This window comes from Pan troglodytes, chromosome 22 (genome assembly GCF_028858775.2).
Source record: "Pan troglodytes isolate AG18354 chromosome 22, NHGRI_mPanTro3-v2.0_pri, whole genome shotgun sequence".
Taxonomy (NCBI): Eukaryota; Metazoa; Chordata; class Mammalia; order Primates; family Hominidae; genus Pan; species Pan troglodytes.
This window is the reverse complement of record NC_072420.2, coordinates 29,838,570-29,864,179: the sequence shown is the minus strand read 5'-3', so window position 1 is coordinate 29,864,179 and position 25,610 is coordinate 29,838,570. Positions and strand designations below refer to the sequence as shown.

The 25,610-nt window shown below is 40.2% G+C and overlaps 2 protein-coding genes across 9 annotated transcripts in view; one reads left to right on the top strand and one right to left on the bottom strand.

Annotated features, from left to right (window-relative positions):
• The window catches only part of MAP3K7CL (MAP3K7 C-terminal like), a 102,214-nt gene extending 97,319 nt beyond the window's left edge, over positions 1-4,895 (bottom strand). For 2 of the 5 annotated variants that reach the window (XM_054675147.2, XM_063803514.1), the window contains exons 1-2: positions 4,128-4,747; positions 1,118-1,274 (exon numbers count right to left, since the gene is read on the bottom strand). The gene's annotated coding sequence lies outside the window, so the exon portion shown is untranslated. Of the gene's footprint in view, positions 1-1,117; positions 1,275-4,127 lie in introns of all 5 variants that reach the window. The other 3 variants (XM_063803516.1, XM_063803515.1, XM_063803517.1) reach the window with 3 other exon arrangements.
• Positions 4,896-7,730: 2,835 nt separating this feature from the next.
• CCT8 (chaperonin containing TCP1 subunit 8) lies at positions 7,731-25,569 on the top strand. Of its 4 annotated transcripts, none has more exons than XM_016938396.4 (16): positions 7,731-8,322; positions 11,504-11,594; positions 12,338-12,417; positions 14,151-14,300; positions 14,785-14,965; positions 15,079-15,140; positions 16,744-16,881; positions 18,316-18,494; positions 19,288-19,354; positions 19,429-19,516; positions 19,601-19,716; positions 20,280-20,351; positions 20,430-20,594; positions 21,187-21,306; positions 24,904-25,008; positions 25,343-25,386. In XM_016938396.4, the coding sequence occupies exons 1-15, from the start codon at positions 8,263-8,265 to the stop codon at positions 24,994-24,996; spliced, it is 1,662 nt and encodes a 553-aa protein (XP_016793885.1). In that variant the 5' UTR covers positions 7,731-8,262; the 3' UTR covers positions 24,997-25,008; positions 25,343-25,386.
• The last annotated feature ends 41 nt before the right edge of the window (positions 25,570-25,610 follow it).

Genomic DNA, 25,610 nt, shown 5'->3' with positions numbered 1-25,610 from the left:
GAAAAGTAATTTGATGTGGAAGAAACTTGCCAAAAACCTGCTTCTTGCATAGAACAATGGTCTGAGGAACCCAAACTTGCAATCTGTGGTGGGAAACTGGCTAAAATATAAAAAAGAATAACCAGTAAACTGATGAATTCATAATAAAAGAAAGAGTAAATTTACCTTTCTTTACAAAGGGAGACATGGGAAATATACTATATTTTGGTCCATCAGAACCAAGTTGGGAAGGCCAGATACTTACAGACCATAAACAATTTTTTTTTTTTTTTTGAGACGGAGTCTCGCTCTGTCACCTGGGCTGGAGCACAGTGGCGCGATCTCGGCTCACTGCCAGCTCCGCCTCCCAGGCTCACGCCATTCTCCTGCCTCAGCCTCCCGAGTAGCTGGGACTACAGGCACCTGCCACCATGCCCAGCTAATTTTTTGGATTTTTTTTTAGTAGAGACAGGGTTTCACCGTGTTAGCCAGGATGGTCTTGATCTCCTGACCTCGTGATCCGCCTGCCTTGGCCTCCCAAACTGCTGGGATTATAGGTGTGAGCCACCACGCCCGGCTGACCATAAACAATTTTAATAGCAGAAAACCTCCTCCAGGTAATTTATATAATTTGGCCTTTTTAATCAGCAAAACTATGAAATGAAATGTTCCCTGCATGTACTAAGGAGAGGAAATTTATCTCAAAATATAAGCCTGAGAAAAGAGGCCCTCTTGTATTTCTAGATACTGTGACTACTTCAACTTTCTTCGTCAGGTTTGTCTTAAAACCTTTCCTGATATTCAATTCTAACTGCCAAGTCTGGGCGAGCCACAATAATTAATTTTAAAAAGTAAAATATTTTTAAATCAAGAGTAAAAACTGGATTTGGTAAGATTCTGAATGACTTCTGAATTTCATTTCTGATGTGAGCTCACAAGCCTGGCCATGGCTGTTTTTAGCTTTGTAACAATCATAAACACATGAATTATGTCATACAGCATGCAGGAAACAAAAACCACTCAAGCAGAAGGGCTTTAATACAGGAATCAGATCCTTCAAAAATTCTTGATGGGCTAGAGAAGCAAGCTCTAAAATGGGCTTCTGGGAATAGGTCCCAGATGTAACAGAATGACTCACCTTGGGGGCTACACTACGAATGATCAGCAAGGTGGGAGGAATCAAACAACGCCACTGGATGGACCGATATCAAGAACACACCACCAGGGCTTTGACCCAGAAAGCAGGAAGCCAGGATTACGAAGCTGTTGCCAGCCCCACGGCTGCCCTTGTACATCTGTAAGCACGGAGAGCAAGGTGTTATCTTTGGCAAAGAGGTGCCAAAAATGCATCATCTCATCACATTCCCTACACTAAGGTTACAAAAGACCCTGGCCCCTGGACACCCATGAGTGCATCAGGAATTCTTGTTTAAACCATGGCAGCCTTAGGGGCTTATGGCAGAAATGCCAAAACAGCATGAAAATAGGCTTTGTTTTCCTACCACCTTCCAATCCTCACATGAAAGTATCTAATTGGTGGAGGCTTATTTGTACCCACAGCCATAACTGCAACAGAATCCAAGAAACACAGTTTCTGCTTCCCAGCCTTGCAGTACAAGACCCCATGTGTGCCAGTCTAGCACACTGATCAGGGGAACTATGACAGTAACTTCTATCTTTGCTGAAAGAGAGACTGATAAACACAGTTTTAGTTCATCAACAGTTGATTCATAAAGGCTCAAGAGAACCTTCTCTCTCAAGTCACCTGAAATAAAGATTTCATCTCTAGATATCTAAGGTATCACCAATAGGATTTAAATGCATCTCATTCCATTTCACCCTTCTCGTTCCCATTAATCTAACCAGCTCAATCACACCTAGGCACAAAAGACACCAGGACAACTAAACCAACATTTAAACTAAGAAAAGAATCAATCACTTTCATCCAGTTCAAGATCTTCCCTCTTAGAATGGTAATAAGCAGGGAGTGATTATAATACATTTCATTTCTTGTGACTTTGCCCTAACCTGGAGAGACTTTAAGGGAGCTACTCACTCCAGTACAGCCTCAAGTAGATTGATTGGACTATTCTTGAAACTCTGAATGTAGGCCACACACAGAGCCCACTTTGGAACAAAACAGCCACAGAGCATTCTCACACCAAGGTTACAGATGACTCACATGACCCTGGCCCTCGTTTGCCATTGAGTGCACCACCAATTCTTGCTTAGGCCAAAGCAGCCATGGAAACTTGTATTTTCTGAAGTTGCTCGACTTGAAAATTTAGCAGAACCTGGGGGCTTTTTGTGGCAAAGCAATAAACTGAACCAATCAGATGCTCCCTCTTGGGATGTTTGAATATGAAACACGTAGAGACCTTTCTGGGGGGAGTGGTGAGACAGTATGGGGAAGCTGAGAGACCCACAGAGAAAAGGAAGCAAGCCAAAGCTAAGAAAGAGCTTGGCATTTGGCCAAGACTCAGATTAGCATGGGCCTTTGCCTGCATGCCCTTTGTGGATACACCAGGGCAGAGCCACTTCCTTCCTGTCTCTTGGCACTGCTTCTCCTGTGGCCTGAGTCTTGGCCAAATGCCTTGCGATCCACCTGGAACACGAGAAGATGGAGACCTGCAAAGAGCTTCTCCAAGGCCATCTTCCTTTCAACTCCTGATCTCACCTGGGAAGCTGTCATGAAGCAGTTTCTCATCACCTCCAGTGTTCTGATGAGACGTGGGTCTTCCTGCTTCACCCTCTCTTAATAGAGTGGCAGAACATAAAACCACTGAGCTGCATTACCCAACTCGCATTGCAATCTCCAAGTCCCTTTGGTTTCAGTGTCATTCTTTTTGATGAGCAGAACAATGACCTCAAGGAGTTGGCACATTTGGCTAGTCTTCCTTTTGTCATCTATGTAACGAATAAACTGTCTGATTCTAAAAAAGTGTCCTTGCATCTTTACCAGTCGAATCAGTCAGGACTTTACCTTAGCCATGCCTTGTCTCATGTGTGCTTGACAGAAACTAAGTGGAGCTGTGGGACCAACATGGTAGTCGTAGGCCCAGTCTCCCCTCAACCTCATCCCCACTCCATAGATAAAAGGCAGAAGAGTGGGAGGGAGGTTTACAGGGAGATGAACAAAAGTAATTATATTAAGAGGAGAGTATTGTTTAGTCTTACTCTTTTGGTTCCCCCCAGTTCTAGGCCTCTCAATCCACTCCTTCTGACCCACATTGGAAGTTACCTCACTGGTAAGGGATTGACATGGGGCTACCTTTCTTGATTGCATGGAGTTAACCCATTTAAAGTCTCTCCTTCTCTGATCAGTGCAAAGCAGCAATGATGCCCAGCATGCCTGTGCTTTCACCCTAAGCCACGTTCTCCGTAGTCCAGCGAGACTCTGAATTCCAGCCTCCTGACCCCTCTATTTTCTTGGTTGTTTCCAAACTCAGAAAGTGAATAAGGGTATAAGTTATTGTGCCCTCTTAAGCCCAAATAAATTCGATTAAAAGAGAAAAAAATTTAAATTTATAAAGGAATATTAAAAGATTTTAACAACAACAAAAATATCCTGAAGCAAAATAATGAGCCAACACAAAATGAGTCAGACTCCAAAGCCAAACAAAAGAATTAAAATTCAACAGAAAAATACTGAAACATAAGATGATATAGTAACATGAAATAAACAATACAAACGGAGGAAGAAAAAGAAAAGTCAGGAGGTTAAGGATTTAATGGGAATTGGGAAAATTAAATAATAATACAAAAAAAATCAAAACACATAGACAAGCCAAAAACATTAAACAATTCTGACGTACAGGGGTTAAAACTTTAACACAAACAAACACAAAATGAAAAAAACAGAAACAAAGTAACTAGAAACAAATAGTGAACTGAGTCCTTATCAGAATCCTAAGATGGCTCAGACATCCCCAACCCCCAATCCTCACGGCTTTTAGCTCTCCTGGAGGCTGGAGGCCATGTTTTCAGGCAGCACCTAACATGAGGATCCCAGGCTTTTGAATCACTATAACAGAAACCTACAGTCTCCTTGGCGTTTTGCAAACTCTGCAGCAAAAACCCTCGATTGCTTTGTGTTGTTCTCTGGTTTTACTTCATATACGTCTGGATGGTAAGAATAGAGACCATACCTCCCATGTCTTAATCTGTTTGGGCTGCTATTGAGAGGTGACAGCGTGCTGGCAGTCCTCACAGCCCTCCCTCGCTCTCGGCGCCTCCTCTGCCTGGGCTCCCACTTTGGCGGCACTTGAGGAGCCCTTCAGCCCACCACTGCACTGTGGGAGCGCCTTCCTGGGCTGGCCGAGGCCGGAGCCGGCTCCCTCAGCTTGCGGGGAGGTGTGGAGGGAGAGGTGCGGGCAGGAACCGGGGCTGCGCGCGGTGCTTGCGGGCCAGCGTGAGTTCCGGGTGGGCGTGGGCTCCGCGGACCTCGCACTCGGACCGGCCCCGGGCAGTTGAGGGGCTTAGCACCTGGGCCAGCAGCTGCTGTGCTCAATTTCTCGCCTGGCCTTAGCTGTCTTCCTGCAGGGCAGGGCTAGGGACCTGCAGCCCGCCATGCCCGAGCCTCCGCGACGAGCGCCGCCCGCTGCTCCACGACGCCCAGTCCCATCGACCACCCAAGGGCTGAGGAGTGTGGGCTCACGGCGGCGGACTGGCAAGCAGCTCCACCTGTAGCCCTAGTGCGTGATCCACTGGGTGAAGCCAGCTGGGCTCCTGAGTCTGGTGGGGACGTGGAGAACCTTTATGTCTAGCTAAGGGATTGTAAATACACCAATCGGCACTCTGTATCTAGCTCAAGGTTTGTAAACACATCAATCAGCACCCTGTGTCTAGCTCAGGGTTTGTGAATGCACCAATTGACACTCTGTATCTAGCTACTCTGGTGGGGACGTGGAGAACCTGTGTGTCTAGCTCAGGGATTGTAAACACACCAATCAGCGCCCTGTCAAAACAGACCACTCGGCTCTACCAATCAGCAGGATGTGGGCGGGGCCAGATAAGAGAATAAAAGCAGGCTGCCAGAGCCAGCAGCGGCAACCCGATTGGGTCCCCTTCCACACTGTGGGAGCTTTTATTCTTTGCAATAAATCCTGCTGCTACTCACTCACTGGGTCCTCACTGCCTTTATGAGCTGTAACACTCACTGCAAAGGTCTGCAGCTTCACTCCTGCAGCCAGCGAGACCACAAACCCACTGGGAGGAACGAACAACTCCTAGACGTGCCGCCTTAAGAGCTTTAACACTCACCGCGAAGGTTCGCAGCTTCACTCCTGAGCCAGCGAGACCACGAGCCTGCCAGAAGGAAGAAACTCCAAACACATCCGAATATCAGAAGGAACAAACTCCGGACACGCCACCTTTAAGAACTGTAACACTCACCACGAGGGTCCACGGCTTCATTCTTGAAGTCAGTCAGACCAAGAACCCACCAATTCCGGACACACTATAACAAAATACTACAAACTGGGTGGCTTAGAAACAGTAGAAATGTGTTACAGTTCGTGAGGCTAGAAGTCCGAGATCAAGGTGCTAGCAGATACAGTGTCTGGTGAGGGCCTGCTTCCTGGTTCATAGATAGTACCTTCTAGCTGTGTCAGCATATGGTGGAAAGGCAAATAAGCTCCCCTGGGCCTCTTTCATAAGGGCGCTAATCTTTTATAAGGGTGGAGACCTAAGGAACTAATCATGTCCCAAAAGGCCCTACGTAATACCATCACTTCAGGGCCTAGGATTTTAACATATGAATTTTGGAGGGACACAAACATTGAGACCACAGCACCTCAATTCTTTGATCTCCTCTTCTGGATATCCATTTGGTCACCCAGTAGTTCATTTGATGATGATTTATTGACTCCTTACTCCGTGCATTGTCCAATTACAGTATAAGTGCTGGTGATTCACCACCTACTTGCTGGTGGAGAAAGATGACAAATAATTCTGTCATTACAACTGTGGTAAGTGCTAAGAAGGAGAAACACAGAAGCTATGAGAATGACAAACAGGGAATGTCTTGGAAGTCATCAAAGACTTTCTAATGAAAGTGTCTGCATACTGAGGTAGAATTAACTCAACCAAAAGGGAATAGAAGAGCATTTTAGGTAGGAAGAACAGCAGAGGCAAAGACCCTGAGGCAGAAGTGGTAAAGCAGACAGCAAGAACTATTCCAGGTACTGGGGCCAGAATACAAGACATTAATGCCAAATGGAGAAGATACCAGTGAAACAAGGACCAGAACCTAGGCCTCAAAGTCACTTTAAATATAGATTAATATATATATTAATATGTTAATCAGGTGTCATTTTAGCTCCTTTCAGTTTTATTTCAATTTTATTTTGTGTTAGCTATTTTTATAAGTAATATTATCTCTGAGTCAGAGGAATGTGCTTTTGTTTATTTCTTAGCTAATCCAGGGAAAAATCTTGGATTGTTCTGTTGTTCGGGACTGATCATTACAGTAGTTCTCTAACGTATCAGTCTCAGAACACCTTTAGACTCTTAAAAATTAACTTCCCCAAAGGTCTTTTGTTTATGTGGGTTATAGGTATGAATATTTGCTATATTAGAAATTAAAACTGATAAATTTTTAACGTTATTTAAAAAATAATAATCCTATCACATGATAATATGTATGTTTTTATTTAAAATATCTCTATTTTCCAAGAATGAAAAGGGTGGCTGTATTAGTCCGTTCTCAAATCGCTATAAAGAACTACCTGAGACTGGGTAATTTATAAAGAAAAGAGGTTTAATTGGCTCACAGTTCCACAGACGGTACAGGAAGCATGGCTGGGGAAGCCTCAGGAAGCTGACAATCAAGGTGGAAGGTGAAGGGGAAGCAGACACATCCTACAAGGCTGGAGGAGGAGGAAGAGACAGAGTGGGGAGGTGCCACACACTTTTAAACAACCAGGTCTTATGAGAAGTCACTCACTATCACAAGAACAGCTGAGGATTATAATTCCACATCATATTTGGGCAGGCAATCCAAACATATCAGTGGTATTTACATTTTTGCAAAAATCCAAACCATATCAGTGGCATTTACATTTTTGCAATTTTTTTTTTTTTTTGAGACAGGGCCTCACTCTTGCCCAGGCTGAAGTGCAGTGGAATGATCTCAGCTCACTGCTGCCTCAACCTCCCAGGCTCAAGCAGATCCTCCAACCTTAGCCTGCCAAGCAGCTGAGACTACGGGTGCATGCCACCAAGCCAAAGGGATTTATATTTATCTATAAATTCATATATAAATCAGATATATTTATATAAAATGTATATATTATATATATAAATCAGATAAATAAATATGTATTTATATCTGATCTTAAAAGAGTAAAAGGGATTTATATTCCCAGGAAGAAGTAGAAAAGAGGAATATAGATAGTGGTTAAGAACCGGCATTTTGCAATAAGTCTGATCTGGATAGGAATTCTAGCTTTACTATTTACTAGCTCTGTGATCTTGGGAAAATTATTTACTGTTTGTGAACTTCAGTTTCCCTTCTACAAAATAGAGACAATACCATTTAATTTTTAATTTTTAATGGTATCGTCTCCATTTTATGGAAGGAAAACTAAATGGTATTTTAACCGACAATTCATTATTTTAAGACTGACCATTAACAGAGATACTGCATGTAAAGCAGATCACACAGAACCTGGCGCATGTAAAGCAGATCACACAGAATATGGCACACGTGAGCACTTGATGTGTACTACGTTACCCTTAGTGACGACTTTAATTATCGTGCGCATTCCCAGCGCTTCCTATGGTGCCCAATACAGAGCGGACGCCTAGAGACAATTTTGGGGGATGGGGCAGATGCTCTGCCTCGGGAAAAAAAAGCACACCTGCCCTGATGTTGGTGGCTGGGTCTGGAAGATACGTGGAAATTAAGCTAAGGATGTGTTGCTTCCAGATCAAAAACCGCAAAAATCTAACGCCGTGACTACTGACTACAGTCGGAGAGCACAGACTGGAGCAACCTCTCACGGCCTGGGCTGTCTGCGCGTGCGTGAGCCAGAAACCCGAGGCGCTCCCTGGGCCCGCCCTATCGATCGACCCGATCGGGGATCGTCAGCTTGGTTCTGGCCACAGAGGTTGCTCTTCTCGCGATGCTTCAGACCTGGCGGCAGGGAAAGGGTGGGCTAATTGGAGAGCCAGGAAGAGCGTGAGGCGGCCGCACGCTGCTTTCCCAGGAGGCTGTGCGTGCTCCTCGCTTCCTCCGCGGTCTTCCGAGCGGTCGCGTGAACTGCTTCCTGCAGGCTGGCCATGGCGCTTCACGTTCCCAAGGCTCCGGGCTTTGCCCAGATGCTCAAGGAGGGAGCGAAAGTAAGGGCTGAAGGAAAGGAATGAGGTGGGAGAGTCAGCATAGGGCTGCGGCGGCCGCGGCGAAGTAGGAGGGCCTACTAACGGGCTGAGCGTGCTGCCCTGGCTCAGCGGCCGGGGGAAGAGAAGATTCCAGAAAGGGAGGTGATTTTGGAAGGGCTCGGCCACCGGAGCCTGCGGGCACTTCTCTTCTTCCGCGACCGGGAGAAGGCCGAGGGATCGGCGGCACGATCGACATTGTACACCTTGAAGGTGGACGGATGTGAAGCCGCGCGTGCGTTTTGCCTCCATCCATAAATGGGGCTAAGGCCCGTCACCCTTAAAAGAGGTTGTGAGGGTGAAATTGAATAACGTAGATGAAATTGTCTTGAGAACTGCGACGTCGATTATCACATAGCTCGCGAGTTGTAGGATGGGGAAGAACGAGAACTAGCCGATCCAGAGAAGAGAGTGGGAAAAAGGGCCGGGTCTTGGTTGCTTCCTTCCCAGTGAGAAACAGACGGCTTTCAGCTTAGTTGACAGAAGCCATGCGTTGTAGCCAAATGAGTTCCGGTCCCAACTTATGTTAGCTGGCTTAATCTAAAATCTAACTTTCTTCGGTTTTGTTTTCTTCGTCTTTAAATTATGGAGATTGGACCAAGAGGTGGTGTCTTTGAGTTCTGTGTAATCTGCAGGATAAGTGATAGAGGGGTGCAGATAACACTGTTTTGTTTAATGGCCTTGTCTTGAACGTTAGTTCGGTAGCATAGTTTTTAAAAATATGTTACTGCACTATTGATAAATTTGTCTCTTGTGCTATTCAAATTGCATTCCTCTGTGTGTTCTCCAGATTTTGTTAATTCAAGAAATAGATCAGTGTGGTTGAATTTAAGGTTTTATGCGAGGTACGGGGAGCATTAACAGTTTAATAGAACTAGGTTCATGTTTGTAGGATGCACTTTTCAAATAATGTCGGTATAGTAAGTAAATGTCAGGGTTTAAGGTAAATGTTGGTGGAATAATCTTTTGAAAATGATATGGGCTGATTCCCTTGAAAAAAATCAGGCTGAGATAATAGCTTCCAATTTGGGTTTTTTTCACTAATACAGTTTTGGAAAACTCGTGTATCACAAAACATTATTTGTCATTCCAGTGCTAGTAGTTTTTTACAGAACACTGAGCTATTTCTTTCAATAAATAGGTACTGAAGGAACTGCAGTGAAAGACAAAAGTCCCACTTCTCGTAGAGTTTATGTCCTTCTAAGGCAGAAATAATGATTAAATAAAAGGAGAATTCCAAATAATGATGAAAGAAACTGCACTATAGTAGAGGATGACAGGAGGTAAAAATGTCTGTAAAAGAAGGATCAGGAATAGACAGAACACTTAGACGTTTAGGGAAGAACTCTTAGCTCAGTGCTTAGTGAGAGAAGCCCCTGAGCCTGGGCTGTTTCTCCCGACCTCTTACTTAGGGGGAAATGCCAGGCTTAGGGACTAACTAGTACAAAGACCCTGAGGAAGGAATGATTTTGACCTGTTTTTTTTTTTTTTTTAAACAACAACAATAACAGGTTGTAGGGCTGAAGCTTACCAAAGAAAGGAAGAATGGTAAATTCAGAGGAGGAGCCATACAAGGGCCGGGATATGTAGGGCCTTGTTTCCTTGAAAAGGGATTTGCATTTTATCCTAAGCTGGTTGGGAAACCATTGAAGGGTCTTAAGTATGGGAATGAGGGGATCTGATCAAATGGTAGTTTCTCACAGAATGGGGAGTGAGGGGAAGAAGCAAGAGTGTAAGCCAGGAGTTCAGACTTAAGTGTTATTGCTGGAATACAGTTCTTATTGCTGAAGATGCTTTTAAAGTAGTGGCTATTGGCAGGGGTTGGTGGCTCACACCTGTAATCCCAACACTGGGGAGGCCGAGGTCAGTGGATCACTTGAGGCCAGGAGTTCCTGGCCAACATGGTGAAACTCCGCCTCTCAAAAAAATAGCAAAAAAAAACAGCCTGGTGTGGTGGCGCGCGCCTCTAATCCCAGCTACTCAGGAGGCTGAGCCTCCAGAATTGCTTGAACCCGGGAGGCCCAGGTTGCAGTGAGCCGAGATCGTGCCACGATCTCGGCTCACTGCGCTCCAGCCTGAGTGATAGAGGAGACTCTCTCTCTCTCAAAAAAGAGTAATGGCTATTAACCTTGGTTTTGGATCACAAAATCATGGCTTGTATTGTAAGCAGTACTATGTAAATAGAACTTTTTGCAATGCTGGACATACGCTGTATCAGCGCTGTCCAGTGTGATATTCACTACCCACATGTAGCTACTGGGCATTTGAACTGTGGCTCCTGCATTGAGGAACTGAATTTTTTAATTTTAATTACTTGAAAGTTTATTTTAATTGCTTTCACTAGCCCCATGTATGTAGCTAGTGGCTACTGTATTGGGCAGCGCTTCTCTAAAGAAATGTTCTCATGCACAGTAGATAAGTGAAATATATCTGAGGACCCAAGTAAACCTCAACTCTAAAAAAGTCCAGTGTAGAATTTGTGAGAATTTTTAGTACTGTGAGCAGTTCGCTTTTCAATACATATACATTGGGATAATGTTGCAATTCAAAAAAAGTATTCAGTCTCTAAACACTTCAGTGGCACATACTTAAAGAACTTCTGGCTTTACAAAAGCCCAGATTCTAACACAATAAGAAAAATATTCCACATTTCAACAGTTAGTTAGAAAATACTGATAAACTCTGGAAAGGTATTCTACTTTTCTCTAATTAGACTTAGCATGGTTCCCTGTACTTTTCACTACTTTTAATAAAATTTTAAGTCTTTTGATGTGTAAGTAGGTACCTGCGGTCCCCCAAAATATTATACTTTATTCATTCAACTAGAGAGGAAATGTATGCATCATTTATGAATATCAAATGCTGTGTTTTACATTAAAAAATCTTGTTTGATTGTCTCAACAATCCTATGAGTTAGGTACTATTATAATTACCTCATCTTATAATGAAGAAATGTTAAGAAAATTGCCCAAATTTAAAAAGAGCCAGAAAGCTAAGATTTGTAACCAGCCCTCTTGTGCCAAATACCTAAGCTATGCTCCCTCTTTATTAGAGGCAAGATATAAGCAAAGATATCTTGTATTTGAAAATTCTTGTTTCACTGTCCTGTCTAATTAGCGGGGTTTTTTGTTTGTTTTTTTAACAGCACTTTTCAGGATTAGAAGAGGCTGTGTATAGAAACATACAAGCTTGCAAGGAGCTTGCCCAAACCACTCGTACAGCATATGGACCAAATGGTAATTTCTAAATTAATCTTTGTAAAGATACAGTAGTAGAATATTGTGTACTGCGTCTTCTTTCAAACTTGTTCTGAGGATGTTATAGTATGGCTTCGGAAGTTAATTTGATAGCTCAATGAATAGTTCATTTCCAATTTTTAGTTATTTCTAATTTTCAATCAACTCACATCTCTTTAGAAAAATGGGGGTCAATATATTGCTTTTTATCCTGTTGAGAGGATAGAAAAATTGTAACACTTTGACTAGTAAGATAGTACCTAATGTTCATTCTGACAAACACTAAATATAAAAGTGACATAGTTTAAGGAAGAAAATTCTCTCCTTCCTCTTGCCTTCTACCACCAATTAAATTTAAATGATAGTTTCATGGAATAAACATACAACTAAATATACTAAGTAGATTATTTTGGCCTTTTTACATGTTAATTTCTGTTGAGCACTTGCTGCATGACAGTCATGTTGCAAACAGAAGACAGAAATTGGCAAAAATGTGAGATTTGGCATCTTACGTAGTAAATATTGTAGGACATTAGGAAGGAAAGAAAGAACATGGGTCTGCAGTCAGAGAATGCCCATGGGGCTATAAGATAAACTTGAAGAATAAATAGTATGTGTTTTCTTGCAAAGCTCTTTTTTTAATATACAAATTTATAATTTTTTAACTAGATTTTCCTGGGTATTTGGGGAAGGATTTGATTAATAATGGCTTTCTTTTTCTTTTTTTAACTGTTACTTTTGAGGAATGAACAAAATGGTTATCAACCACTTGGAGAAGTTGTTTGTGACAAACGATGCAGCAACTATTTTAAGAGAACTAGAAGTAAGTTGTTTCTTTAAAAAGTCAAGAAATATTTTGGTGACATCAAAATTAAGTAGATTTTAACTAGAAGAAATCTCTTATTTCAGATTGGATAAGGGACTATTTTTCCAACTTGAAAATTTATTGTACAGATTGTTCTAATTATAAAGAGTCCTCTTTAGATTGAATGTTTTAGCCACTGAAATCTTAAAAATCTCTTAAGTTATTAATTTATGGAGGGATTGGTTGTGATACATTGCTAATTACGATATGAAATTGATTACCATTGTCTTCATTCTATAGAGTGACTCTGAAGTGAATTATTCCACAGTGCAAAAACGTATACATACAACAGTGGTTTTTAAAAAGATCCAACCATTTGGTTTTGTGAAAATAAAAACAATCAGTTGATGGCATTTTACTTTGTTCAGCTTCAGTTTTACTATTAGAATCTATAAAATAGATACTGCCTGCCAGCAGGGTTATAAGGAAGGTCTGGCACCTGAACAGGCAGAGAGAGCCATTCCTCATTCCCGCCTTGTAATTAAAGGATAACATATTCAACCTCAGAGAATTTTCCTGAAGCTTAGCCCTTGAAAGCACTAGAACTTAATCTTTTGTTTTAAATGAAACTATAGAAGAATCAACATTTTTCTAACCTCTTAAATAATATATTTTTGGTTGGACGCGGTGGCTCACGCCTGTAATCCCACCACTTTGGGAGGTCAAGGTAGGCGGATCACCTAAGGTCAGGAGTTTGAGACTAGCCTGGCCAACATGGTGAAACCCCATCTCTACTAAAAATACAGAAAAAAAATCAGCCGGGCATGGTGGCACACACCTGTAGTTCCAGCTACTCAGTAGGCTAGGGCAGGAGAATTGCTTGAACCTGGGAGGCGGAGGTTGCAATGAGCCAATATCGCGCCACTGCACTCCAGCCTGGGCGACAGAGCAAGACTCCATCTCAAAAAAGAAAAAAAAAATACATATTATATATATAAATTCTTAAAGAACTTAAGTTAAAAGTTAAATTTTAACTCCACAAAACACTCGTACAAGGATTTGTCACTGTGAATGTTAATGTTGCACACTGATGATCTCAGGAGTTACATCTCAGGAGTTATTAAAGTACAGTGGTGATACCGTCAAAATAATAAAATCACAGGGCTGACTTTTTATAGTTTTCTCGTTGCTCTCAGTTCTTACTCCTTGGCTTGTTTCTGTAAAGGTATCTAAAATTAAATCCTAAGAATAAAATCCACATAAAATTATGTTATATTTGAAGAAAAGTTTTATACTCCCCCTTTTCTTTAAATCACAAATTATAACCCTTACAACAAGAATATATAGTAAAATTGATATTGAGAGTCATGACCAAGTTAAGTGGTATCTATTTTAGTTCTCCTGAAGGCTTTTAAAAAATATCTAGGTTTGGTGGTTGTAATTACTTTGTTTTTTAATTTAGTGAAATATAATGATATGCTGAAACATGTGTGGCACTGTATGTACAGGCCACCAAAAGAGGATGCACTTTGAAATTCTTATTTATAGTGATACATTTGTGCTGATCGGCATAAAGGGACTTGGATTTTTTCTTGTGACCACACTATAAGTAGCGTACAGCAGTGTAGCAGTGTGATCAGATGGAGTTACCTAATCTACAAGAAAATTGAGTCTATTTAAGAAATGGAAATGAACAATTTTATGTTGCTTTAAGGATCAGATGTTTAACTTGATATTACCTTTTCTACTAGGTACAGCATCCTGCTGCAAAAATGATTGTAATGGCTTCTCATATGCAAGAGCAAGAAGTTGGAGATGGCACAAACTTTGTTCTGGTATTTGCTGGAGCTCTCCTGGAATTAGCTGAAGAACTTCTGAGGATTGGCCTGTCAGTTTCAGAGGCAAGTGTTCATCTATAATTTACTCCTACTAAATTTTTGCTTACATATACACCTGCTTAAAACATAAACTAAAATCATTATTATAGTAGTAGCTAACATGCACTGAGCAGTTTGCTCTGTACCAGCCATTATAGTACATATGCTTCACATGCAGTATCATTTTAGTCTCACAAAAACCCTATTAGTGAGGCCTTATAATCCCATTTTATCTATTTTTTTCCCCACTTTATTTTAGATGAGAAAAGAGACTAAAATTAGAAAAATCTTGCCCAAGATCTCATAGCTAGTGAGTTAGGTAGAGTTAAGATTCAAATTTGGGCTGTCATCTAAGCCTCCATTCATAACTAGTAGAGTCTACTATATGTTTTATTCTGAAGTATATTCTTTGTCATTTTGTATCAAAAATAAACATCCATATGCATTGGGTTACCAAAATAAGCTACTTTAAGTCATGTCAGAATAGGAAATGTTGTTTATGTTTTAGGTCATAGAAGGTTATGAAATAGCCTGCAGAAAAGCTCATGAGATTCTTCCTAATTTGGTATGTTGTTCTGCAAAAAACCTTCGAGATATTGATGAAGTGTCATCTCTACTTCGTACCTCCATAATGAGTAAACAATATGGTAATGAAGTATTTCTGGCCAAGCTTATTGCTCAGGCATGCGGTAAGTAAATATCAGTAAATGAAAAGATCCAAAATAAAAATATCTTTAACATGACTAGATACTTTCTCTGTTGTCCCAAAATAATCTTTTGATATGTCTCATTTTCTTAACAGTATCTATTTTTCCTGATTCCGGCCATTTCAATGTTGATAACATCAGAGTTTGTAAAATTCTGGTAAGTAGAAAATGCATTAATGCTACATATCTAGCTCAGTTTTTTTGTGTGTTTTTTTTTGTTTTTTTGTGCAAAAAAAAAAAAACGTGTTCATCTAAACCTAAATGTTACTTCATGATTTGAACACTTAGGACTTTTTTTGAGGCATTATTTCTATTTATGAATTTATTTATTTTTGAGACGGAGTCTCGCTCTTGTTGCCCAGGTTGGGGTGCAATGACATGATCTCGGCTCACCGCAACCTCCGCCTCCCGGTTCAAGTGATTCTCCAGTCCCGGCCTCCCGAGTAGCTGGGATTACAGGCATGCGCCACCACACCCGGCTAATTTTGTATTTTTAGTAGAGATGGGGTTTCTCCGTGTTGGTCAGGCTGGTCTCGAACTCCTAACCTCAGGTGATCCACCTGCCTTGGCCTCCCAAAGTGCTGGGATTAACAGGCGTGAACCACCGTGCCTGGCCTTTGAGGCATTATTTTGTAACATTTTGATGTTGCTAAGTTGTAATAATACTACTACCTATTTAAGTTTAAAAGGATATTGACATTATCTCCTTATAAGGTCATTTTCTGTGATGTCTTGTGGGTTTAAGAATAATGTACAAACAAAATACTGAATTTTTTTTTTTTTTGAGTCGGAGTCTGGCTCTGTTGCCCAGGTTGGAGTGTAGTGCCTCGACCTCGGCTCACTGCAACCTCCGCCTCCCAGGTTCAAGCGGTTTTCCTGCCTCAACCTCCCAAGTAGCTGGATTACAGGTGCATGCCACCATGTCCAGCTAATTTTTGTATTTTTTTAGTAGAGGCAGGGTTTCACCATGTTGGCCAGGCTGGTCTGAAACTCCTGACCTCATGATCTGCCCACCTTGGCCTCCCAAAGTGCTGAGATTACAGGTGTGAGCCACCGCGCCCAGCGCAAAATACTAATTTTTTTGTGTTCTTCATAATACTCTGAATTATAATAAGCTTATAAGACAGTTTTGAGTGGGGTGGAAATTGTCCTCTTCCTCTTCAATAATAGAATTCACACTTTAATGTTAGTATTGAAATATTAAAGTATATTTTTGATAAAATGTGCTTGATAGAGTAAAACCTATCAGTGGAGTGGTTTTGGTTTTGCACATTGGCATTCTGATTGTTAATGTGAATTTAGCATAACATAAGTACATGTGCTTTCCCTGAAGATACTCACGTGTTCCATGTTTGCTGTCTCCCTCCACGTACTGCCAGCTTTTCCCATTAAATGTAACCTTGTGAGAACAGAATCTTTGCTTTGTTCTGTGTTGTATTTGCAGTACTGACAGCTGTGGCTGGTATATTGGCACCAAGCACTAGGTAACTGAATGGCTAAGAGCAGTTCTCTGCCTTTGGTTCTTCCCAGTACATGGAAGGACCTCCCCTCCCTAAAAGTAGCTCATTCCCTCAGTGATTTCTGCCTCGAGCAGAAGGGTGTGCTGTATGTCCAGCACTCCACCCTTTATCCCAGGAGTCACTGCCTTGGTTTATGACTTTATTTTAGAAAGGGATATTTTTGGTATATGGAGAATCAGCAGTTTGACCGTAATGTTATTTTCATGAGATTGCTGATGGGTTTGGTATTCAATTCCTTAGGGCTCTGGTATCAGTTCCTCTTCAGTATTGCATGGCATGGTTTTTAAGAAGGAAACCGAAGGTGATGTAACATCTGTCAAAGATGCAAAAATAGCAGTGTACTCTTGTCCTTTTGATGGCATGATAACAGAAACTAAGGTATGTAGACTTCAAACCTTAAAAGTAATAATTGGGGTTGCACTTTCAGATTGTTTGAGTTAGCTCTTAAACCAGTAAGTACTTCTTAAAAAACTGAACATTGCAGGATCTTACCTATTTTTTTATGCCAGATTTATAGTCTTCAAATATCTAATTCAACTACTGAACATTAAACTGGAAATATAAAGATGGTGGCCGTATTATTTATAATCTGACACACAGCCCTTCTAGTAGAGCTTATACATTCAGCAAGTGAAAGAATATGAGAATGTGAGTATTTTGTGTGCTCTTCACGAAAATAAAGTTGACATTCTGTAGCATCCTGAAACAAGATAAGCTAATGTAATTTGAAAATGGTAGGTATGTTTCTAAAAATACATGTTAGAAAGTTTGAAGTTTGTGTTTATAGTCAATAGTGGCTGACTTCATCTCTAGAATTCTTGAAATCCAAGTTGTTGATAGTTTTAAAATTTTGTAGCATGAGGGGGGTCTGGTCATTTGGTCCACATTTTATTTTATTGTATTTTATTCTTTTTTTTTTTTTTTTTAAGAGTCTTGCTTTGTCACCCAGGCTTGAGTCCAGTGGTACGATCTCGGCTCCCTGCAACCTCCGCCTCCTGGGTTCAAGTGATCTCTGGCTAATTTTTGTATTTTTAATAGAGACAAAGTTTCACCATGTTGGCCAGACTGGTCTCCCACTCCTGACTGCAAGTGATCCACCCGCCTTGGCCTCCCAAAGTGCTAGGATTACAGGCATGAGCCACCGCGCCCGGCCTAGTCCACATTTTAGAAGAAGTTTGAGAACCACAATGTTGTATTGATAACACTAGTTAGCCTTTGTCAAAAGACAAACACCAGGACACCTACCTACCTGACATGTTTAAAATAAAAGCACTTCTCGGCCGGGCACGGTGTCTCACGCCTGTAATCCCAGCATAGGCCAAGGCAGGCAAATCACGAGGTCAGGAGTTCAAGACCAGCCTGGCCAACATGGTGAAACCCCGTCTCTACTAAAAATGCAAAAATTAGCTGGGCGTGGTGACGCTTGCCTGTAATCCCAGCTACTTGGGAGGCTGAGGCAGGAGAATCACTTGAACCAGGGAGTCAGAGGTTGTGGTGAGCCGAGATCCTGCCACTGTACTCCAGCATGGTGGCAGAGTGAGACTCTGTCTCAAAATAAATAAATAAATAGATAAAAGTACTTTTCCACCTAAGTACTTAACAAAAGCAGATGCATCTGTTTTGACAGGGGGTTCTAGAAGCAAGCTGAGTTTCTATTTCACACATACAGTATTCTGCTGCTTCATAATATATGCACATTTATCTTCATATTTTTTTGCCAAACCTTTATTTCTTCAGTCAACTATTATCTAATGACTTTGAACACCAACGTAGTGAAATGATTTTAAAGGGAATGTTTACTTGTTTTGCCAGGGAACAGTGTTGATAAAGACTGCTGAAGAATTGATGAATTTTAGTAAGGGAGAAGAAAACCTCATGGATGCACAAGTCAAAGCTATTGCTGATACTGGTGCAAATGTCGTAGTAACAGGTGGCAAAGTGGCAGACATGGCTCTTCATTATGCAAATAAATATAATATCATGTTAGTGAGGTAAGAAAAAGCCGAATTTTTTTTTACCTATATGATAAATGGTTTTTTGGTGGTGAAAACACTAAACGAAATAGACCATGAAGACTGTTAATAAAGGGAAAGTAAAGGTACTAGGTCAAATAGCAGAAGGACTTAGTTTGGGGAGGGGTCAGGAAACACCTCTGAGAAAACATAAATTTAAGCTGAGAGCTTGAAGAACCAATTACCAGATAATTGAAGAGGGAAAAGCATTCCAGGCAAAAGGAACAACTTGTCCAAGAGACTAGACACAAGCTTGGTGCATTGCCTATCAGAGTGTGGAGTCAGGAAGATCCCTTTTAATCCATGAACACATTTATGGTGCACACTAGACAACTTACCCATTTCTACCTACCACCATCCCTAGTACCTAATAAAATGTGCAAAATAAATCACTCTTGTTCACAGAACATTGATTGCACAAAGTAAAGCAAAAATTTTCTATATGCTGTTGAGTTTTGTAAGGGTTTCTCTGATGTTTTAGAACTATAAACCACTGACATCCTAAAGTGACTTCCATTCTCCCAATTCTAGAACAATGCCATACAACACAGGCTTAAGATGTGGTACTGTTGGCCAGCTGGACTCACTCAGAGAGTCAGGAATCAGCTTCCTGGCCTCAGTGTTCATTGCAATCCAGACGTGTTCTGAGTTAAAATCCATTGTCAAAGGAATGTGACACGGGGGCTGGTATACAGGTTCCTCTTTAATTTGAACTTTATATGCTATCTGAAATTGATTAAAACTTTTATTAAGGTCTTTGTGTTTTTTAAAGGCTAAACTCAAAATGGGATCTCCGAAGACTTTGTAAAACAGTTGGTGCTACAGCTCTTCCTAGATTGGTATGTATGTTGGAAAACACTAAAAGATAGTTGAACAAGATGGAATTTTTATTACAACAGTCACTTTCTTACAGACACCTCCTGTCCTTGAAGAAATGGGACACTGTGACAGTGTTTGCCTCTCAGAAGTTGGAGATACTCAGGTGGTGGTTTTTAAGCATGGTATGTAGGAATGGTAAAACATGTTTAAGTGTAGGGCTTTAGCTTCTTGTATTTAATCACCAAATATATTTAATTTTTTGATAGAAAAGGAAGATGGCGCCATTTCTACCATAGTACTTCGAGGCTCTACAGACAATCTGATGGATGACATAGAAAGGGCAGTAGACGATGCTGTTAATACTTTCAAAGTTCTTACAAGGGTCAGTATCAGCAATATTCTTAGTAGTTTGTAAGGTCTGAGTAATTTGTATGGTCTTAAAAGTACGGTTTGCAGACTCTTGCACATCATGAGAACTTCAGAATGAGTGGTTTATATGAAATGAAGCACCTGTTTTTGTTTTTACCTAAGACTTAAGTGTCCATTGTTAGTGAATATGATAGTTTCCAAAAAAGATTGTACAGAGGAGTTAACAGCAAAACAGAGCTTTAAAAAAAAATTGTTTATCGTTGTTTTCCACTGTAATGTACTGTTAGTTGCTAAAGCAGTTCTTAGTGCTATATCTGTGGATATGCAAAAATGATATGGTACTATTCCCATTCTTCACTTTGGTCCTTTTCATATACCAGACACTGTGCACTAAGAAAATTTGCCCCACCCACTCATTTTTACCAAATTTGTAATATGTATTTGAGTAACAATGACTGATAAAAACTCCTGTTTGGTGGGGTACTGGAATGTGAAAAGATTAGAAAACTGCAAACTGATTTTTAGTGAATTTGTTTTGTGTTCATTTTTTTTTTTTGATGGGGGCACTACATACAGGATAAACGTCTTGTACCCGGAGGTGGAGCAACAGAAATTGAATTAGCCAAACAGATCACATCATATGGAGAGGTACAGCTTTTTCTGTATAAATTGACTTTCTTTCCATTGCTTGAATAAAAGACAGTAATTAACACATTTTTGTTTTAGACATGTCCTGGACTTGAACAGTATGCTATTAAGAAGTTTGCTGAGGCATTTGAAGCTATTCCCCGCGCACTGGCAGAAAACTCTGGAGTTAAGGCCAGTGAAGTAATCTCTAAACTTTATGCAGTACATCAAGAAGGAAATAAAAACGTTGGATTAGATATTGAGGTATTTGAAAAAACACTGAACTTAAATTGCTTTATTTGGGGAATGCACAACCTAAAAATAGTATGAGTTTAAAAGAAATATCAATGAGAAACAGTGTTCTGATTTGGGAGCAGATTATTTTCTTAGTTTTTACATAGTTTGTCTGATGGAAGAACGTTTCATTTTCCTTCTGTTTTATTGATAGTCTTTTGTTCTGTAGTGTGTAGTCAGCCCAGTTCTGTATCCATTGATTCAACCAACCACAGATTGAAAATATTTGGAAAAACTAAAGACATTTAAAAATACACTATAACAACTATTTACACTGTGTTATATAATTAATCTGGAGACGATTTAAAGTATATGAGAGGATGTGCATAGATTATATACAAACACCATGCCATTTTATATAAGGGATTTGAGCATCCACAGATTTTGGCATCCTTGGAGGTGCTAGAACCAATCCTCACATACTAAAGGATGACTCTATAAGGTAGGACTGTGCTTGGTTACTTTCCAGTACTATTTAAGGAGCTATGTGAGGCTTTTTGTGGGTATAAACATTTTCACATAAAAGGATTTTAAATGAAAGGATGAAAATTGTGTTTGACAGGCTGAAGTCCCTGCTGTAAAGGACATGCTGGAAGCTGGTATTCTAGATACTTACCTGGGAAAATATTGGGCTATCAAACTCGCTACTAATGCTGCAGTCACTGTACTTAGAGTGGATCAGGTGAGCAAAGTGAAATTTTGATCTTTAAAAATACTCATTTGCATACGGTTTAATAGTATATTTTCCCAGAACTAGAACATAGCATAGTTCTAATTCAAAGGATTCTTAGTCCTCACATATTAGAGATACTATGTGCCCCCCTCCAATTTTTTTCTTCTATTATAAATTGTATTGAATATATTACAACTAATTTAAAATGGAGATCTTTCCACTGAAAGAATCCTTTGCCATTTTAAGTTGGAATCAGTGGAACAAATGTAATTTAAATATAACTTTCAAACCTTTTAGCCTTAGAACCCATTTGTACAAATAATTTAGAGAGTAAATTTAATATATAATACTAACATGGAATTTGGAAGGACCATAAAGCTCTCAAGCAGACATTGCAGACCACCAGCTTGAAGGAAAATGGAGTCTCTAGCTGTCTGCAGATAAGAGGACTGGGCATTGAAAATTTTTTCTGCTATGACAAATTATAGCTTGAGGTACTAAAAGATGTTAAAGGTGTTTAAAATCATATTTCTACCCTTTTTTTTTTTGAAGAATTGTGGTAGACTGTTCTATATATAGAAGTAAACCTGAAATCATAATTATTTTTCCAAAAGGTATTTTCTGGCAAACTTAATTAAATACATTTCCCCACAAAATTCTGGAAGTAATTAATAAGCAATGACTATTTATAAGTACTTAACAGAAAATTTTAATTTGCTAGAGGGACAGTATACATCCATTAGGTAAAAGTCATGTCATATTAAAGGTGGAGTAAGTCCTAAGTAGAAATCAGTGGAAAGACATTTCAGCTTTTAAGTACAGTAAGGACCAGTTGGTGGTAATTATAACAAATTTATTGGAAGAACTATGATAGCAAGAGATGACCAAAAATGGAACTGGATATTTAGTTTCAAGTCATTGAAAATAAGCAGAAACTAGATGTTTATGTACCAGATTAACGGGTTTCTCTGTCAGCTTATTAGGTGATTTTCAATGGAAGAATATGTTTGAGTTCTTAAATAGAAACCTAAGAAAATACTTATTCTAGAAATTAGAATGTGGCTAAGAATAAAAGGGGAAACCAAAAATAGCAGGGACGGAAGAAGCTAAGTAGACTGCAGCATAAGGTACGCAGAAATTCCAACTGTGTTAGTTAGGAACTTTGAATGTCAATTATTCAAGCAAGACAATAACCACCACCCTTGGTCACAAAGGCAGTTTGAATTTTGGCTTTAAACTAGGAAGTCTGCTTTATCTTATGGTAGGGGAAGTTGTTGGTTGATCTGTTCCCCCAGTCTTTGCACTCTATGTGAAGTATGTATCTAAAGAACCCATCCAACTGTATTAACCAGTTTGTGTATATAGTGTATAGTATAATGAACCTAAATTTGTATAGTATATATTCTAGAAAAGGAATTGCACATCAAGCTTTTAAGCATTGGATAGTGTAGTACGGAGTGGATTAATCTTTGTTGGAATGTCTATTTCACTAGTTCTCAAAGTATGGTCCCAAAATAGTATCAGCATCACCTGAGAACTTGTTAGAATGACAGATTCTCAGCCAGGTATGCTGGCTCACACCTGTAGTCCCAGCTACACAGGAGGCTGAGGTGGGAGGATCACTTGAGCCCAGGAGTTGAAGGCTGCAGTGAGCTATGATCACATCATGGCACTCCAGCCTGGTTGACAGAGTGACACTCCATCTTTTAAAAAACTAAAAATAAATAAGAAATACAGATTCTTGGAGGCCAGGCGCAGTGGCTCACGCCTGTAATCCCAGCACTTTGGGAGGCCAAGGCAGGAGGATCACGAGGTCAGGAGGTTGAGACCATCCTGGCTAACATGGTGAAATCCCGTCTCTACTAGAAAAACAAAAAATTAGCTGGGCATGGTGGCAGATGCCTGTAGTCCCAGCTACTCGGGAGGCTGAGGCAGGAGCATGGCATGAACCTGGGAGGTGGAGCCTGCAGTGAGTGGAGATGGCACCACTGTACTCCAGCCTGGGCGACAGAGCAAGACTACATCTCAAAAAAAAAAAAAAGAAGAAATACAGATTCTCAGATGTCATTCCAGACCCACCAATATCAGAAATGCTGGAAGAGGCCTAGCAGTCTGTTTTAATGAGCACTTTTGATTATGGTGTCCACTAAAGTTTGGGAACTACTTGTTTTAGTGTTTTTTGTTTTGTTTTGTTTTTTTGAGACGGAGTCTTGCTCTGTCGCCAGGCTGGAGTGCAGTGGTGTGATCTCAGCTTACTGCAACCTCCACCTCCCAGGTTCAAGCAATTCTCCTGCTGCATCAGCCTCCCGAGTAGCTGGGACTACAGGCGCATGCCACCATGCCCACCTAATTTTTTTTTGTATTTTTAGTAGAGATGGGGTTTCACCATGTTGGCCAGGATGGTCTTGATCTCTTGACCTCGTGATCTGCCCGCCTTGGCCTCCCAAAGTGCTGGGATTACAGGCATGAGCCACCGCACCGCACCCAGCTTTTAGTTACTTTTTAAAATCAACGTGCACTTAGGTTTTAAAATTATGCTTAATGCCTTTAATTCAGTCTGAAATTACTCTCAATTGGTAACATGTTATTCTGAGAATTTCAGGTTTAGGTATCTTTTTTGTTGTTGTTGTTGTTGTGATAAGGTCTTACTCTATCACCCAGGCTGGAGGACAGTGGCACAATCATAATTAGCTCACCACAGCCTCAAAATCCTGAGTTCCAGTGATTCTTCTGCCTTAACATCCCGAATAGCTGGGACTGTAGGCAGGTGCTGTCATGGTTGGCTGATATATATATAATATATATATATGATATATATATTATATTATCATATAATATATATATATGATATATATATTATATTATCATATAATATGTATAATCAAATATTATATATAATATATAATCAAATATTATATATAATATATAATCAAATATTTTATATATAATATATATAATCAAATATTATATATATTTTATATATATATATTTTTTAGTTTTTGTAGACTAGGTCTCACTTTGTTGCCCAGGCTGGTCTCAAACTCCTGGCCTCAAACCTTGGCCTCCCAAAGTGCTAGGATTACAGGCATGAGCCACTGCCCAGTTCAGGTTTGCAGATGGTAATTAAGATGTTTTCCAGCCGAGCGCAGTGGCTCACGCCTATAATCCCAACACTTTGGGAGGCCGAGGCGGGTGGATCATGCAGGAGTTTGAGACCAGCCTGGCCAACATGGTGAAACCCCATCTCTACTAAAAGTAAAAACTTAGCCGGGCGTGGTGGCGGGCACCTGTAATCCCAGTTACTCAGGAGGCTGAGGCAGGAGAATTGCATGAACCCAGGAGGCAGAGGTTGCATTGAGCCAGGATCATGCCACTGCACTCTCTAGCCTGGGCAACAGAGCAAGACTCCGTCTCAAAAAAAAAAAAAAAAAGCTAAAACCTATTTATTTTAGACAAAGTAAGGTGAGGTTTGTGGCGCTTTTTTTTTAAGTTGGGAACTTAGATTTTTGTTTATGAAAATTCCTGGCTGCTTGAATGATTCTCATTTCAGGTTTTAGAAAATTTCAGTGTTAAACTTTGTATATACTTATGTATCAACTACTTTAGATTATAATGGCAAAGCTGGCAGGTGGACCTAAAGCTCCTAAACCACAAGGAAATTGGGACAGAGATGGTTGGCAAGATGAATCTCATATATAAATAGCAAATCAGGTGCCAAACTGACTGACCGACTTACACCAGTGATGCATGCACATATTTTCACTTTCAGCTTTTTGAGTTATTGAAGTGCATGTCTTGGAATGTTCACTAATCTCTGTGGATTTTATTGCGGTTATCCATAAAAGCAGTAAACTTTCTCATGCTGCTGAAAGTTTACAATTGAATTTCTAACAACGGATCTTGCAAACTCTGTGCTGTAGTGTTTTATATGCAGTACATAGTTATATCAAGAAGATTGCTTAATCTTAAATCATGCTAATAGCATTCTTTTCATTCTAAAGGTTAAGTTGATAAGCATACTCTTGTGTGATTCTTTTTTATGCAGATCATCATGGCAAAACCAGCTGGTGGGCCCAAGCCTCCAAGTGGGAAGAAAGACTGGGATGATGACCAAAATGATTGAAATTGGCTTAATTTTTACTGTAGGTGAAGGCTGTATTTGTAGTAGTACTCAAGAATCACCTGATGTTTTCTTATTCTCCTTAAATTAAGAGGTATTTTGTGTTTGTATTCTTGGCTGGATGTTATAATAAACATATTGTTACTGTCAAAGCCTTATTGTCTAATGACCACGGTTATTGGCTCTAAATGAC